The sequence below is a fragment of the Zonotrichia leucophrys genome, chromosome 6 (assembly GCF_028769735.1).
Source record: "Zonotrichia leucophrys gambelii isolate GWCS_2022_RI chromosome 6, RI_Zleu_2.0, whole genome shotgun sequence".
Lineage (NCBI taxonomy): Eukaryota > Metazoa > Chordata > Aves > Passeriformes > Passerellidae > Zonotrichia > Zonotrichia leucophrys.
In genome coordinates, this window is record NC_088176.1 from 32,919,499 (window position 1) to 32,935,354 (window position 15,856).

Here is a 15,856-nt window from a genome sequence, read left to right on the forward strand (position 1 = left end):
AATTTTAAAAGTTTAATAGTAATAAAATAGTTATAAAAATAGTAATACAATTAGAGTAATAATAATTTGGACAAATTGAATGAGGACAATATGAGACAATAAACACAAAGAGTTACAGACAGTCCAGGTACCTCTTTCTGGGCAGCACGAGCCCCAAAAAGGACCCACGTTAACAGAGGATTAACCCTTAAAAACAACAGGCTGTTACATATTCCTACACCTCATACATGGTGCATAAATTCCATTCAAACACAGGATTCTGTCTGGGCACTGTCAGCTTCTTCCTCTGAATCTTAACAGTGCCTTCGAGGCGGGAAGAAGTTCGTTTCTCCTGATAAGAGGACAATAAATTCTCTTTCTCTGAAAGATTCAGGTGTCCTGTGGCTGCTATCTCTCTGCAAGTCCTTTAAAAAAAAAAAATCCTACATAGCATAGTTTCTATTTTAACATTTTTTATAACCTAAAACAGTATTTAATACACTGCTTAAGAGAATTAATACAGCATTACTTTTTAACACAACACATATTATATTCATTTTAATAGTTGCGAAAAGCCAATCATAAAATAGGCATTTTTCACAATGTGCGGGCACATGGATGAGAAATCCAGATGGAGGTCAGTATTTTCCAAGTTTCCTGCTGATGCAGGGGGGCTTGGTGGAAGGGAACAAGAGCAGCTCAAGGTCCACATTTCAGAGGAGAATCTCTGACTCCTGCAAGCTGTGTGGGGCTGGGAGTGAATGCCCTCACTGTTCCCATTTCATGTGCATCCTTTGCAGCAACCCTTCCTCTTCCCTGCATAAATCTGGGTGCAAACCTTCCCGGGAAAAAGAAACTGCTGGGTAGTATTGTGGCAAGAGGCAGAAGATGCCTGGCAGAGGGAAGCAGGGAGAGAATGAAGGCTCAGGCATTCCCTGCATCCTCGCCCTGGTGATTTGAGAGCAGCCACACTGTGGCTGAGCTGTGGGTGCTCTGTGGGGAGTGGGTTTGGCCAAGAAAAGATGCCAAGGCTCAGTGCCAGCTGGACTGGGAGCTCTGGCCCTGCTGGTCACTGCCAGGCCCCGCTTCCCAGCTGCTGGCTGGGGTTTGGGGAGAGCACTGCAGTCTGGTTCAGTGACACCAGAGGGGAGCCCTGCCTTGGTTTTCCCGGGGCGAATGGCAGAGCCGTTCCTGCTGTGCACCAGAGCCTGGGGCTGCTCCACCCTGCTCAGGGGCTCACAAGGACGCTCTGGGCTGCTTGCTTTCACATTTCCTTTGGCAGTTTTATCGTGTGCTGCTGCTTGGGTGACTCTCCAGTATGCCGTGGGCTGCGTGCCCACCAGGCTCGGGAGCAGCTCATCCCAGCCAGGCTCCATCCCTGGTGGCAGCGCCACTGGGATAAGCATTGGAATGCAGGGTAGGATTGATCCAGGCTCCTCCTCCAGCACACAGACCCGTGGGATTTGTGGGGTGGTCCTGAGGCTCAGCTCCCACCTCAATCCAGCAGCCAGGGGCTCCTGAGCCCACTGTCCCTGCTGCCCAATGCTGAGGGGAGAGTAACTTAACTTTGCTCTGTATTTGGTAAGCTCCCCAGCTCAGGTGGAGGAGAAGGACGTCCAGCTTTGGCAAGGTAGGAGGAGTCATCCCAGTCTGGAATTCTCTGCCCTTGACCTCTACTCCTCTGCTTTTCTCCTGAAGGTGAAAGCCACGGATGCGGACGAAGGCATTAATGGGAGAGTGTGGTACAGGATTGTCAAGGGTGAGTCCAGGTGCCCCTTCCTGCATCAGGGAGTTTGTCTACCCAGCCTCAGGAGGCTGAGCTCGCCATCCTTTTGCACTCTGGAGCCCACAGAACCATTTCTCCCAGCCCTAAGCAAAATTCAGCTTTAGGGCTCATTGCTGGGCAATGATTTGTCATGGATGGACAGCTAGATAGAATCCTAAAATCACAGAATGGTTTGGGTGGGAAGGGACCTTAAAGTTCACCTCATTCCAGCCCCCTGCCATGGGCAGGGACACCTTCCACTACCCCAGTGTGCTCCATGGCCTTGGACACTTCCAGGGTTGGAGCAGCCAAACTCCTTTGGGCAGCCTGTGCCAGGGCCTCACCACCCTCACAGGGAAGGATATCATTCCAATATCCCATCTTTCAGTCTGAAGCCATTCCCACTGTTCCTGTCACTCCAGGCCCTTGTCCCAGGTCCCTCTCCAGCCCTCTTGGAGCCTCTTCAGGCACTGGAAGGGGCTCTAAGGTCTCCCCAGAGAACAGCTGAACAGCTCTCCTAGCCTGGAGCCAGAGCAGAGCTGCTCCAGCCCCCAGAGCATCTTTGTGGCTTCCTATAGGCTCACTCCAACGCATCCACATTTTTCTTATTTGATGCCATTCTGTAGCTCCTCCTGGCCTGAGCCAGGGCCAAACACTGATGCAGCTGAATCTGATGTAACCAGAGGTGATGGGGCTGAAGTTTTGCTCGATAATCTCCCTCCAAAGAGCCTCCCAGAGAGGGCTCAGTGTGTCCCCAGGACGGGTGTGGGGGCAGTGGGCAGCATCCATCTCGGTTTTTTCCCCATTTCCAGGAAACGAGCACAACCACTTCCGCATCAACCCCAGCACGGGGCTGGTGATGCGGGGAGTGCGGCACCTGGACAGGGAGCAGAACTCCTCCCACGTGCTGGAGGTGGAGGCCTACAACACGGAGCAGGGGCCCATGAGGAGCTCCGTGCGGGTGAGGAGCTCACAGCCGATCACGCAAAACGCTCGCGATCCTGGTCCTTCCCAGGACAGGAAATTAGAAAGATCTGGCGTGGGAAGTCTCTGGGGGCTGCTCATGGCTAGAGAAGAGGTTGTTGGCGGGGGGATTGTTTGATTTTTCTTTTTTCCTGTGGTGTTTTGGTGCTGTTATGCTGCTGAGGCGTGCGGCAGTCGCTCAGAGGGAGTCCTGCTCGCTCAGTGAGATGCGGCTCTGCTGCTGGGAAGAAAAGCTGAGCCTCAGCCTGCTGAAAACCCTGTGTCCTGGCCAGGCACTATTTAAATAATCCAGAACCCAGTGGTGACAGTCGTCAGCTGCAGCACAGCCGCTTCCCACGGCTCCCACAAGCCCAGCCCTCCATCTCTTCTTAGACCCAGTGCTGGGGTGGGCTCTGGCTGACTGTGAAGTGCCCCCAGCACCAGCAGCAAGCAGAAAACCAGGAGAAAGAAATGTGTTCCCTGGGGAAACAGCACTGAACTTGGAGCAAAAATTTCCCAGCGAGTCTCTCTGTTGCGAGGTCTCCAGGGGTTTGATCAGCGAATCCCAGAGGATGGAGGAATTGATGCACCCAGGGTGCCTCCTCCCCAGCAGGGAAAGGCTGACTCACTCTGACCCACAGGATCTAATGGTTTAAATCAGATTTAAACATCACAGGCTTAAATTTGGGATGTTAAACTCTTTATGTTCATTCTCCATCCCGTGGTGTTTGTAGAAGAGGTGGCTTGGTTTGGAAAGACAGGAGTCTGCTGAGGAAGGCAGGAGCCTCCCCTGAAATAGAGAATGTAAACCCTCCCCACCCCTCCCAATTGCTATGAATTTTAAATTAAGGTGGCTCTCAGGCAAAAATATGGGAGCAGGAAATAACAATTCTTTAATAGGGAAGGAAAAAAAAAGGATAAAATAAACAATGCAGAACAGGACTGACAGAGTCAGAACCCAACCTGACGCCCTGTTGGTCAGGCTGTTGGTGGCAGTCCCACTGGAAATGTGGCTCAGCCCTCCTACAGTGTCAGGGGTGGTTCTGTTGGAGCAGGGATCCTGTAGAGAAGGATGTATTCTTCCTCTGAAGATCCAGTGGAAGAAGAGGCAGCTGCTGTTCCTCTGGGGAATCCCATGGAGAAAGCCGTGCTGGTGTCTCAAAAACCTCTGGATTATATCTGGGTAGCAATGCTTGGCTCCTCCCCCTGGGCTTCCATCTCCCAATGGGATGTTATAGTTCTTATCAGCCATGCAGTGACATTCAATAGCTGTTATCAGCAATGTCCCCTCCCGAGGGAGGTGTGATTGTGGTCACTCAAAGAGAGAGATAAGGCAAACTGCCCACTTGACAAAGATAACCTGCCATACAGATGGTAATGGAAAACATCTTGCATTGCAATTTTCAACAAGAGGTTATCACAGGATCATGGAATGGGTTGAGTTGGAAGGGACCTTCAATCCCCCCTAGTTCCAGCCCCTCTACCATTGTCAGGGACACCTCCACTGGCCCAGGCTGCTCCGAGCCATGCCCAGCCTGTTTCTCCATGAGCACCATGAAGGGTTGGTTCCCCAGTCTCACCCAGTTCCTGTGTGGTTTCTCCGGGGCTCCCCAGGTGATCGTGTACGTGGAGGACGTCAACGACGAGGTGCCGGTGTTCACGCAGCGCCAGTACAGCCGCCTGGGGCTGCGGGAGACGGCGGGGATCGGCACCTCCGTGGCAGTGGTCCGCGCCACCGACCGGGACACAGGTGGGAAGGGCAGGTGGGACACACCCAGTGTGGGGAGGGCGGTGAGATGCCAGCCACTGCACGGATCCTCATGGCCTCTCAGCCTGCACAGCTGGCTCTGAGCAAGGCAGCACGGGACGGATAGCTCAGGACACTCCTGGGGACAGAGTATCCAAATCCCAAATCCTGGTTTTTGCAGAATGTGGGAATCCGCAAAATTAGAGGGTTTTGGGAAAGCTGCAAAAGGCAGGCCTCAGAGACAGCAGAACTGTGATTAGAGCTAAGCAGCAGCCATGAGATTGGTCAGCAGAAAAATTATTTAAACTGAAGAAAAGCAAGGACAAATACCACAATGGTCTGTGTATTAACACTTGTCTAGAATAACTCCCTAAGCTATAGAAAAGTTTATCCAGCAAGATATTAGAAAGTTCTAAGCTTAATAATGGAGCTCTGTGCACTGTGTTTTAAGGCTCACAAGCAGGTATTTTATTTGAAATAAGCAAGCATTGTTTTAACCAAAGGTACGTGTGCTTATGGTGGTTGGATAGAACTACTGTCAATGTGCTTTTGCTTTGTGTGATTGGTCAAAAAACTTATAAAGTGAGTTGTAACATTAAGTTCTGTGTCTGCTGCCTGGGATGTGAGCTGCTGGCATCTTCCCATTGTCATAACCATGTAATGAGGCTGATGCTGGAAAATCAAACAGCTCAAGGCATGTTCCACAGCAGCCCCATCCTGTTTGTGATTTGTAAATAGTGCCCGGACAGTGACAAATGTCCAAATACTCAGGCCACTCATAGCTGTGGCTACCTTAAGCAAGCTTAGTGGATTTCAGCTCTTTAGTGATTATCAGCTCTTAGGATTCCCAGCTTTTGCTTGCTTGCTAAGGTGCCTAGTGGGCTAGAAGAAGAAGCAGATGAGAGAGAAGAAGAAATCATCCTGGGGGTTCCACAGCAATGGTTTATTGAGGGGATCTGTGAAGGGTTCCAGCGATGGCTCTTCTGCTGCTGAATGGGCTAAAACAGCCCATTTTTATAGGATACAGAGGGATCCAAACTTGTCGAGCAGTAGGGGTTAGGGGAAAGTGACCTATGGGGTTACAGAGATAAGGTAGGGTCCGAGAGGCAGAAGACAGGAGCTTATTTTGCTATCTCATCATGACTTGCAATTCCTACCTTTTAGTCTCAGCCCTCCACGGAGCCCTAGCCAATTCCATAGAATCTGCTACAGATGCTGGCTTGGCTGGGCTGAAATCCAGTGGGATGGGCTCTGCCAGGGGGAGGCATCAGTGGTGCCTGGTGTGGTTCTCTGGTTCCTCGGGGTGCTTGGTGCAGCCAGCACCTCCAGCTCCTGGTCCCTCCCCAGGGCCCGGGGGCCTGGTGAGCTACAGAATCGTGTCGGGCGCGGAAGGGAAGTTCGAGATCGACGAGAGCACGGGGCTCATCACCACCATCGACTACCTGGACTACGAGACCAAAACCAGCTACCTGATGAACGTCTCTGCCACGGACCAGGCGCCGCCCCACAACCAGGGCTTCTGCAGCGTGTACGTCAGCCTGCTGAACGAGCTGGACGAGGCCGTGCAGTTCTCCAACAGCAGCTACGAGGCCGTGATCATGGAGAACATCCCGCTGGGCTCCGAGGTGCTCCGCGTCCAGGCGCGCTCCATCGACAACCTCAACCAGATCACCTATAAGTTCGACCCCAACACCAACCCCCAGGCGCTCTCCCTCTTCAAAATCAACGGGATCACGGTAAGCAGCCACAGCACGGTCCCTCCTGGCCCATTTGAGCATGGTGAGCTTTGGGTTTGGTGACCAAAACCAAAGCTGCTGCTCATGCTTGGCAGGGAGTGATCACGGTCAAAGGCCAGGTGGACCGGGAGAAAGGGGATTTCTACACCTTGACAGTGGTGGCTGATGATGGAGGACCAAAGATTGACTCCACAGTGGTGAGTGGCTTCTCCCAGTTTCCCTACCATCCCCTGTCCATCTCAGACCACCTCCCTCTCCCAGGACAGCCTGTTCTAGCTGAGCTTTCTGCTCCAGCTTCCAGAGTCCAGAAACCCTGCTAAAACAGTTTTGAAGGAGGTAAAATTAGGGGCATTTAAATATCCACAGCGGTTTGTGTTTCTGAGGGTTATATTTAACAGTTTCACAGGCAGCCAAGCAGGGGGTGATTTGCATTTCTCTGCCGGCTGCAGGGCCCACCCATGGGTGCTTACAGCTCTGCTCTCCACACAGCACCGTGCCCTTGTCTGAACCTCTCCCAGGGTGAGGGGCAGATGTGCCAGCCTCAGCTAGGAAAAAACAAAGGGATGCCCCAACACTGGAGCCTCCAAATCGCTGCAGAGGAGTACCCATGACCCCTGGCACTGCTGTGGTAGGATCAGGGTTAACCCACACTTCCTCATGCCTCGCTAACTCCTCATTGTTTGTGTTCTCTGTTTCTCCCTCTGCTTTCCTCCAACAGAAGGTAAGCCTGCTGGAGACCAGAATCCCTGCCAGGGTGCACACTGAGCTGCAAGGAGGGACTGAGGTGGATGCCCCACCAGCACCAGCCCCTCTGCCACCCCCAGGACGTGGGGCAGCCCCGTGAGCCCCTCTGCTGCTGCCCAGCAGGATCCCTGATCTGGCTCTCTGATCCAGCGCTCGGGACAGCAGCTGCCGGATCTGCCTCAGTGGCTGAATGAGCTCTCCCTGCTCCTGGCTCTGTGTTGTGAATCCAGCAGCAACAATGAGTGAATCACCCCAGGGCTCGCAGCTCGCTCCCCAGCTTCCTCCCGGGATGTTGTCGCACTCAGCCCGGCCGCACCTGGGAGCTTGGGGCACCCATAAATAAATCCCCGGGAACAGAGAGGCTCTTCCTCTCTCATCTCTGTGCTGCCCTGCAGCGCTTGGATTGCAAACTCGATGAGAGCATTTCCTCTGCCTAACTGTGGCCAAGGTAGCCAGGCTTCGAGCAGCTCGTGCTCCTGTGCCTTTTTCCAGGAGGGAGCTCAGGTCTCCTCCACACCCGGCTTGCCCTGGTTGAGTTAAACACACTCAGCTCTGCGTTCTTTGTCCCTGTTGAGCTTTAGAGCAAATCCTGCCTGACCCTGCTGCTGTGAGCATGGATGAAATCACTGCTAGTGAAAAATTTACCAGGAAAGAGTCACCCTGCAGCAGCCCAAGCTGCTCTGTGCCTGGCTATTTAGAGGATAAAAACCAGAGGGTGGGCAGGGGTCTGGCTCCTGTCCATGCCCTGAGCCCCGTGCCCCCTCCCAGGTGACCATCACAGTCCTGGATGAGAATGACAACAGCCCCGAGTTCGACATCACCTCTGACTCGTCTGTCAGCGTGGCTGAGGACATCGCCGTGGGCAAGAGGGTGGCCCTGGTGCTGGCCCGAGACCCAGATGCAGGCAGCAATGGCCAGGTAGGGACAGAGACATTTGGATGATGCTATTAGACATGCGGGGTTTTCCTGTGCAGGGCCAGGAGCTGGTCTCAATGATCCCTTCCAGCTTCTGTGAGACTGTGTGTGGTGTTTCACTGACACAGAAATCCCCCTGCCAGCACCCTCCCAACCCCTTCCCTCTGCATCCCTGTGAGAGCAAACTCTGGCCATTAATGCCAGGTTTTGGGGGCGTTGTGCAGTAAGTGCCAAGAGTCCAACAGCATTAAGGATATTGCCCTGTTATCTATTTAATTCATGTTCAGAGCAGGTTGAAGAACAGAATTTCTGTTTTGATTTTCCCCATAATGGGACTATCCAAAAAGGCAAGGCAGCAGGAGAGGCAAAGCATTGTCCTTAGGCTGTCTGGGGCAAAGAGCTCTGTGGGACGAGTGTCAAAAGGAGCCCTGCAATCTGAAAACCAGCTGTGGCCTGTCCCACTGTGGGGACCAGCAGCAAAGCCCTTGGCAGGCTGAGCAGGAAGCTCTCTGACATTTGTTATTTTCATTACCCTGCAGACAAGCATTAATGAGGTCCCATCACCCTTAATAACAGAAATTGCTGGCAGCATGGGAGCTGCCAGAGGGGTTGGCCATGTTTGCTTTGGGGTGGCTGCAATACGCCAGCACACCTGTGGATCCCACTGCTTTTCAAAAGCTGGGGGGATGCTGGATTTATTTTTGCAGGGTCTCCTTCCCCTTCCTCCTCCTCAGCATCACCCTGCCTGCCCTGGTTTTGTTTCCCTGTGGTGATTCCAGGTGACTTTCTCTCTGGCATCGGGGAATATCGGCCGTGCTTTCGAGATCCGCACCACCAACGGCACCTACGGCGAGGTGTTCGTGGCGCGGCCGCTGGACCGGGAGCTGCTGGACCACTACACCCTACGGGTCAGCACCAAACCACCCCTCACCCCGTGGTCTGAGCACTGAGGCTGTTTGCTTGGAGCTGTCAGCTTCAAAACAGCCCTTTTTCCCCTCGGAAATCCACCCCTGACTGCAGATCCAAGCGTCAGACGGCGGCGTTCCCCCGCGGAGGAAGGAGCACATTCTGCGGGTGAACATCCTGGATGTCAATGACAACCCCCCTGTCATCGACAGCCCCTTCGGCTACAACGTCAGCGTGAGCGAGGTGAGCACACAGCTCCTCCCCTTCTGCCCTCCCAGGGGCAGCTCTAACCACAAGGCAGGTGGGGACAGCGCAGTGTCCCTTGCAAGCATCACCTTGGGTCATTTAAGGCCTGGTGACCCCGTGCAAACCTCATCTTTGTCCATTTGATGGTTGGCATTCCCTTGCAAACCTCATTTTGGGTCATTTAAGAGTTGTTATTTGATGGTTGGCATCTCCTTGCAAACTTCACCTTGGGCCATTTAAGGGTTGTTGACCCCATGCAAACCTCATCTTTGGCCATTTGATGGTTGGCATCCCCATGCAAACCTCACTTTGAGTCATTTAAGGCTTGTCCCCTTGCAAACCTCAGGTTGGGTCATTCAAGCATTAGTGACCCCGTGCAAACCTCATCTTTGGTCATTTGATGGTTGGCATCCCCTTGCAAACCTCACCTTGGGTCATTTAAGGGTTGTTATTTGATGGTTGGCGTCCCCATGCAAATGTCACCTTGGGTCATTTAAGGCTTGGTGACCCCATGCATACCTCATCTTGGGTTCATTTAAGCATTAGTGGCCCCATGCAAACCTCATCTTTGGTCATTTAAGGGTTGTTGACCCCATGCAAACCTCATCTTTTGGCCATTTGATGGTTGGCATCCCCTTGCAAACCTCATCTTGGGTAGTTTAAAGGTTTTTGACCCCTTGCCATCCCCACCTTGGGTGTTATAAGGGCTGGTTACCCCTTGAAAGCCCTCACTGGTGATGTCCTCCTCGTTTTGGGTGAGGAAAAAGCTCTGTGAGCAACTGAAGCCCCTGAGGCTGCAGGGAGCAGCCGGAAGGAGAAGTGGCTGCACACCCATGGAAATGCCACCAAAGTGACACAAGAGACAGTGCTGTGCAGAATAAGAATGGCTTTCAGGAAGCAGCTTAGCAAGGGCCAGATAATTAAGCAATAAAACACAATCAGGCATGAGAAAAGACAACTTATTTCCTGACAGTTTAATTCCTGGACTGAGGCAGGGGGGAAATCTCAATTTGGTGATGAAAAATGAAATATGAGTAATAGCCAGTGCCACTTAGCTGTGAGGAACTGCTGCTTGTGATTTATAGCTTAGCATTAAGGATATTGCCCTGTTAAGGTTTTCTTATCTATTTAATACATGTTCATAGCAGGTTGAAGAACAGAATTTCTGTTTTGATTTTCCCCATAATGGGACTATCCAAAAATAATTAGCTGAGCTCTGGGTCCATTACACGGCCTTCACCTCTGCTCACACTGCAGTTTTTATGCTCTTCCAGGCTGTGCCAGACTAGATAAGACCCAATGTGCAGCTTTCTGCTGAGCTGCCGGGTGTTGGGGCAGCGAGTTTGGAGCCTCAAGCACATCAGTGCCCTCTCTATATTAGAATTACATTATTAATTAGTATTGGAATTTACCAATATAGCAGGCGAGACGTGGCTTGACTTGCCTGGCCTTGCTGCTGAACCAAACAGCAGCACTGTGGCGTTTCACCCCACAGACACTTTGGGCTGTGGGTGTGTGGTGTTTCACCCCACAGACACTTTGGGCTCGCTGGGTGCTGCAGCTGGGCCCGTGAGGACAAGGCCAGGCCTGCAGGAGCTCTGGTGGTGCTGGGATGGAGCTCCCCCCCATAACAGGGGCTGCTCCTCAGGTTTCCCTCTGTGGAGAAGCTTTGAGGTGATGGTGAAGGAAAGGAGTCGGTTCTTATGGAGGGTTTGGATCCAGAGCTTTATTCTGGCCCACAGGGCTCTGAATGCAGAGCAGAAGCAGTCCAGAACTCCCTGACCCCATGGTTGCTGTTCCTTTTACCAGGGGGAGAGTTGGTGGGAAGGGGTAGGGAGCCACCAGCCAGGTACAGGAGAGGAGGTCTCAAGGGACAAAGGACTCAAAAGAGCTGGGAGAGGACTGGGAAGTCCTCACTTGGGAATGGTGATCTGGGATGTCCAGGACAGCAGGGGAGCAGGGAAGACTGGCCAAGAGGAATCTCTTGGGAGCTGGAAATTTGGGAACAAAAGGCCCAATGTCCCTCAAGGGGTAGAGGGCATCCTTTGAATCTGCCAATCACTCAACGCCCTTCCTAGAATTCCAGGATTGACAGACAGTGCTGGGAGGGGTCAGGGTGTGGAAAGGAGAGGTGGCTGACACACCTAGGAGGGAATAATCAGGGGAGGAACGCAGGGTTCTGAGGCAAACCATGAAATCCCACCGTGACAAATGAGGCGTTCTATCCGCGACGAGGCCGGTGGGATTTACACGGTGTATCTCCGCAGAACGTGGGCGGCGGCACGGCCGTGGTCCAGGTGCGCGCCACCGACCGCGACATCGGCCTCAACAGCGTCCTCTCCTACTACATCACGCGCGGCAACGAGGACCTGACCTTCCGCATGGACCGCGTCACCGGCGAGATCGCCACGCGGCCCTCGCCGCCCGACCGTGAGCGCCAGAGCTCCTACTGCCTCGTGGTCACCGTGGAGGACGAGGGCACGCCCTCCCTGTCGGTGAGACACCAAAATGGGCCTTTGGGGCAGGACGGGCTGGGCAGCGCTGTGGGAGCGAGCTGGGCATCGAGTGTGGGGTGGGAAAGGGGAGAAAAGGCACAGGGTGTGATGTTTGGGGACTGGTGAGTGGTGCTAGTTGTGGGGTGTGAAAGGAAGAAAAGGCACAGGGTGTGATGTTTGGGGACTGGAGTGGTTAGCTGAGTTTGGGGTGTGAAAGGGGAGAAAAGGCACAGGGTGTGATGTTTGGGGACTGGAGTGAGTTTAGCATTGAGTGTGGGGTGTGAAAGGGGAGAAAAGGCACAGTTTTGGGGACTGGAGTGAGCTTGGCATCAAGTATGGGGTGTGAAATAGGAGAAAAGGCACAGGGTGTGGTGTTTCAGGGACTGGAGTGAGATTGGCACTGTGTGGGGTGGGAAAGGGGAGAAAAGGCACAGGGTGTGATGTTTGGGGACTGGAGTGAGTTTAGCATTGAGTGTGGGGTGTGAAAGGGGAGAAAAGGCACAGGGTGTGGTGTTTGGGGACTGGAGTGAGATTGGCACTTAGTTCGGGGCATAAAAGGGAAGAAAAGGCACAGGGTGTGATGTTCTGGCGGCTGGAGAGAGCTTGGCGCTCAGTTTGGGGTGTGAAAGGGGAGAAAAGGCACAGGGTGGGATGTTTGAGGGACTGGAGTGAGTTTAGCATTGAGTGTGAAGTGTAAAAGTGGAGAAAAGGCACAGGGTGTGATGTTTCAGGGACGAGAGTGAGCTTGGCATTGAGTGTGGCACATGAAAGGGGAGAGAAGGCACAGGGTGTGATGTTCTGGGGACTCAGGACCCAAACCTGCTGTGCACAGATTTGGTCTCCTTTGATGCTTGGTTGTGCAAGACCTTCCCTCACAATCATTCAGCAGGCCTCATCTCCATCTCCAAACGCAAAAAATATGAGTATCTCTATGGGGAGGTGTGCTGGTGCTGCTGCCCTGCTCACAGGGTGCTGGGTCTGGAAGGGCTCCAGGCATTGCCCTCCCATCTCAGCACTGGGAGTGGCTGGAGTAGCAGCCCAGCCTCAGCTCCCTTCACCATTGGTGTGCATGTCTGCTGAGGGCCTTGTGAATGAGAAGAGCTCTGGTGACTTTGATGAGGGCCTGGAGTGCCAGGACAAGGGTGAATGGATTCAGACTGAGAGGGGGATAATATGAGACCCCACCCATCATCCCATGGTCTGGGAAAGCGACTGTTCTGCTTGGGTTCCTGTTTGTGCCTCTGAGGATGGCTCAAAAAGTCAAAAGAGCAAACACCATGTTGGGCATTTTCCAGCTCTGAGTCCCTTCTAACCCCAGGTGTCTGTGGAGAGGTGAGTGAGCACCCACGGGCACAAATGGTGAGAGGAGCTGACACCTCGTGTGACACTGCCATCCTTCCTGTCCCCACCTCCACCTGCTATCTCTCACCATCTCTGCTCTGCCTACAGAGCTCTGCCTGCAGAGCCCTGCTCTACATTCTGATGAATCAGCTGGCAGCCAGCAGTGCAAGCTGTGGCTGTGATTCTCACCTCAGGCTTTGCACTCTCAGCTCCTCCCTCCCACTTGGTTCACACTCCAGCTTCTGCACCACCCTCTTTTCCATGAGTTGCACTGTCACTGAGGCTCAAACCCAGCTAAGCCACTTCCCCAGAGAGAGAGAGGGCTGCGCTGTGGCTGCAGCACACCGTGCCACCAGCCCCTACTTGTCCCTGTCACCGTGGATGTGGGACACTGCTCCTGAAGTGCTGAGCTGGCAAATCCCATTGCCATGGCAATGGCTGCTCCCCTTCCCGGTGCCAACAGGGACAAGTGGCACAGCTCATCCCTCCCTGCTGCCCAGGCAGTGTCCCCACAGGCTCTGCTGTGTGCCCACCATGTCACGAGCACACGTTCTGCCAGCAGCAGCAATCCAAAGCCAGCCACACAAAGTGCCCAGTGACCCAATTCCTGAGTGGGGAGAGGAGCTTTGGCCCCTCTCAGGGCTCAGGGACACTCAGCTCTTGTCAAAGGCGTGTTGCTGGGTGCCTGCTGGCCTCATGCCTGCCTGGGGAAATGATGTCTGTCAGGGCCTTGCTGCCTGCCAGAAACTGGGGCTTTCACAGGGAGCTCCAGGCTGGTGCAACAATGCACAAAAGGGGGTGATTGTCTGTAATTTTTACATCCATCCATCCAAGGTTTGCCCTTCTCTGCATGGGAGAGGCAGAGGAGATGGAGCTGGGAGAGGACTGGGAAGTCCTCACTTGGAAGAGGTGATCTGGGATGCCCAGGACTGCAAGGGAGCAGGGAACATTGGCCAAGAGGAATCTCTTGGGAGCTGGAAATGTGGGAACAAAAGGATAAATTAAGAGTATTTTCATTTAAAAAAGCATTGTGGGAGGGAAAACACCTTCACAAGCTGGTGAGCTGCCGCTGGAAGGTGTGTGGGAATTGCAGGAGCCACCTGGGCACTGTCTGACCCTGGGGCACCTCCCCAAGGGCTGGCCCTGCCCCAGAGTGGTCAGGATGCTTCCTGCAGGAAAATCTCTGCCCAAGGAAGGTGCAGCAGCCCTGAGCACTGGGACAGGATCCTGTGGCACCCACAGCCCCAGGCACTGCAAGGCAGGGTGGATCCTCACTGCCCAGATGTTGTCTTGCAGCTGGGTCACCTTCACCATGAGCATCTGTGTCATCTTCCCCATGGAATTGGGGGCTGAGGTGGGGACCCAGCACCCCTGTGCCAGGACTCTTGTTCCAGCATGCATGGTAGCCTCGGAAGCTGTTTCTTCTCTCTCCCAGAAACTTTAGTTTTCCTTCTGGAGGGAAAGCTGATGCCACTCAGTGCCCCAACATGCCCCACTAGAGCCTCTGGCAGAGCTTAGCTCAGCCTGCAGCACCAGGTATCCCAAAAAAGGGGGTTCCTGCCACACAGAGCCAAACCTGTTTCCAGCAAAGCTTGGTTCTGTCATCGGGCAGTGCATTCCTGAGGGAGCACAGCCACTTGGAGAGGGTTGCAAAGCCGTTAGGACCTGCAGGCAGGCAAAACCCCGGCGTGATTCCAGCTGGAGCTGCTGAGACAGGGAAAAGGAACTGCTGGAGGCACCAGGTGCTGGATTGCCCTGCAGAGCCAGGAAGGGGCTGAGCTGTGGGTGGCAATGAAGCACAAGCCCAAGCTCAGGAAGTTCCATCCGTGGTACATGGGGGTGTGGGCTTCTCCTTCATCCCTGAACCCCTCCGTGGGTTCTCCTTCATCCCTGAACCATGTGGGTGCTGTCTTCTTCATCCCTGAACCATCCTGTGGGTGCTGGCTTCTCCTTCATCCCTGAACCATCCTGTGGGTGCTGGCTTCTTCATCTCTGAACCACCTTGTGGGTGCTGGCTTCTCCTTCATTCCTGAACCCCCTCATGGGTGCTGGCTTCTCCTTCGTTCCTGAACCACCTTGTGGGTGCTGGCTTCTCCTTCATCCCTGAACCATCCTGTGGGTGCCAGCTCCTCCTTCATCCTTGAATCACCTTGTGGCTTCTCCTTCATCCCTGAACCATCCTGCGGGTGCTGGCTTCTTCTTCATCTCTGAACCACCTTGTGGGTGCTGGCTTCTCCTTCATTCCTTATCCACCTTGTGTGTGCTGGCTTCTCCTTCATCCCTGAACCACATTGTGGGCTCTCCTTCATCCCTGAACCACCTCATGGGTGCTCCTGCTGAATCCAATGCTGGATTAATCAGGATTTGCAGCTCCCTGGCCTGTTCCAGAGGCAAACACTGTTTCTTCCAGCCCCACAGTGTGGAATTCTGTGTGCTGCCAGGGATGCTCAGCCTGGCCACACTGCCTGGTGCAGTTGTTGCTCAGGTCTGACTCTGTTTTGCTATGAGTAATGTTTATGTTTGTCTCGTGGCCAGTTTTTTACTCACCTAACATCAAAAAGAGAAACAAAAGGAAAAAAGAAAAAACCAAACAAAAACAAACACACTCTGAGTAACAGTGTCTGCCACAAGGTTTGATATCATCACCAGGGCTGAGTCACGCTGGAGCCGTAGTTTCTTTTGGATAATCAGTGCCAGATGTTGTTGTTCAGATGCTGCTGTGCTCACCCACGTGCCCCAGAGAATCACAGAGTCCTCTCCGGCTGCTCTGGCCCTGCTGGCCCCAGGAGAGCAAGGGGAAGCCATCCACAGCATTTCCCACTGTGTCCCCATCCCTCCACCTCTCCACAGGGGCTCAGGAGCATCCTGTTGCATCCTGCAACACCCTCCAGATGAACTTCCTAACTGACAGCCATTAGGAAAAAAAGAAAAAAAAAAGAAAAAAAACCCAAATGAAAACCATAAACATCCTTTTTTCCTTTTAATCAGCACTGATAATGAAACAAACAGAAAGATAAAT

At 53.3% G+C, this 15,856-nt stretch overlaps 1 protein-coding gene across 1 annotated transcript in view; it reads left to right on the forward strand.

The window, feature by feature from the left end:
- The window catches only part of CDH23 (cadherin related 23), a 209,158-nt gene that overhangs the window by 159,057 nt on the left and 34,245 nt on the right, over positions 1 to 15,856 (forward strand). Inside the window, exons 28-37 of the mRNA XM_064716315.1 lie at positions 1,678 to 1,738; positions 2,557 to 2,705; positions 4,322 to 4,457; positions 5,802 to 6,190; positions 6,286 to 6,387; positions 6,909 to 6,911; positions 7,703 to 7,852; positions 8,629 to 8,757; positions 8,870 to 8,998; positions 11,269 to 11,496. Of these exons, the coding sequence (XP_064572385.1) occupies positions 1,678 to 1,738; positions 2,557 to 2,705; positions 4,322 to 4,457; positions 5,802 to 6,190; positions 6,286 to 6,387; positions 6,909 to 6,911; positions 7,703 to 7,852; positions 8,629 to 8,757; positions 8,870 to 8,998; positions 11,269 to 11,496 (1,476 nt within the window). The remainder of the gene's footprint in view (positions 1 to 1,677; positions 1,739 to 2,556; positions 2,706 to 4,321; positions 4,458 to 5,801; positions 6,191 to 6,285; positions 6,388 to 6,908; positions 6,912 to 7,702; positions 7,853 to 8,628; positions 8,758 to 8,869; positions 8,999 to 11,268; positions 11,497 to 15,856) is intronic.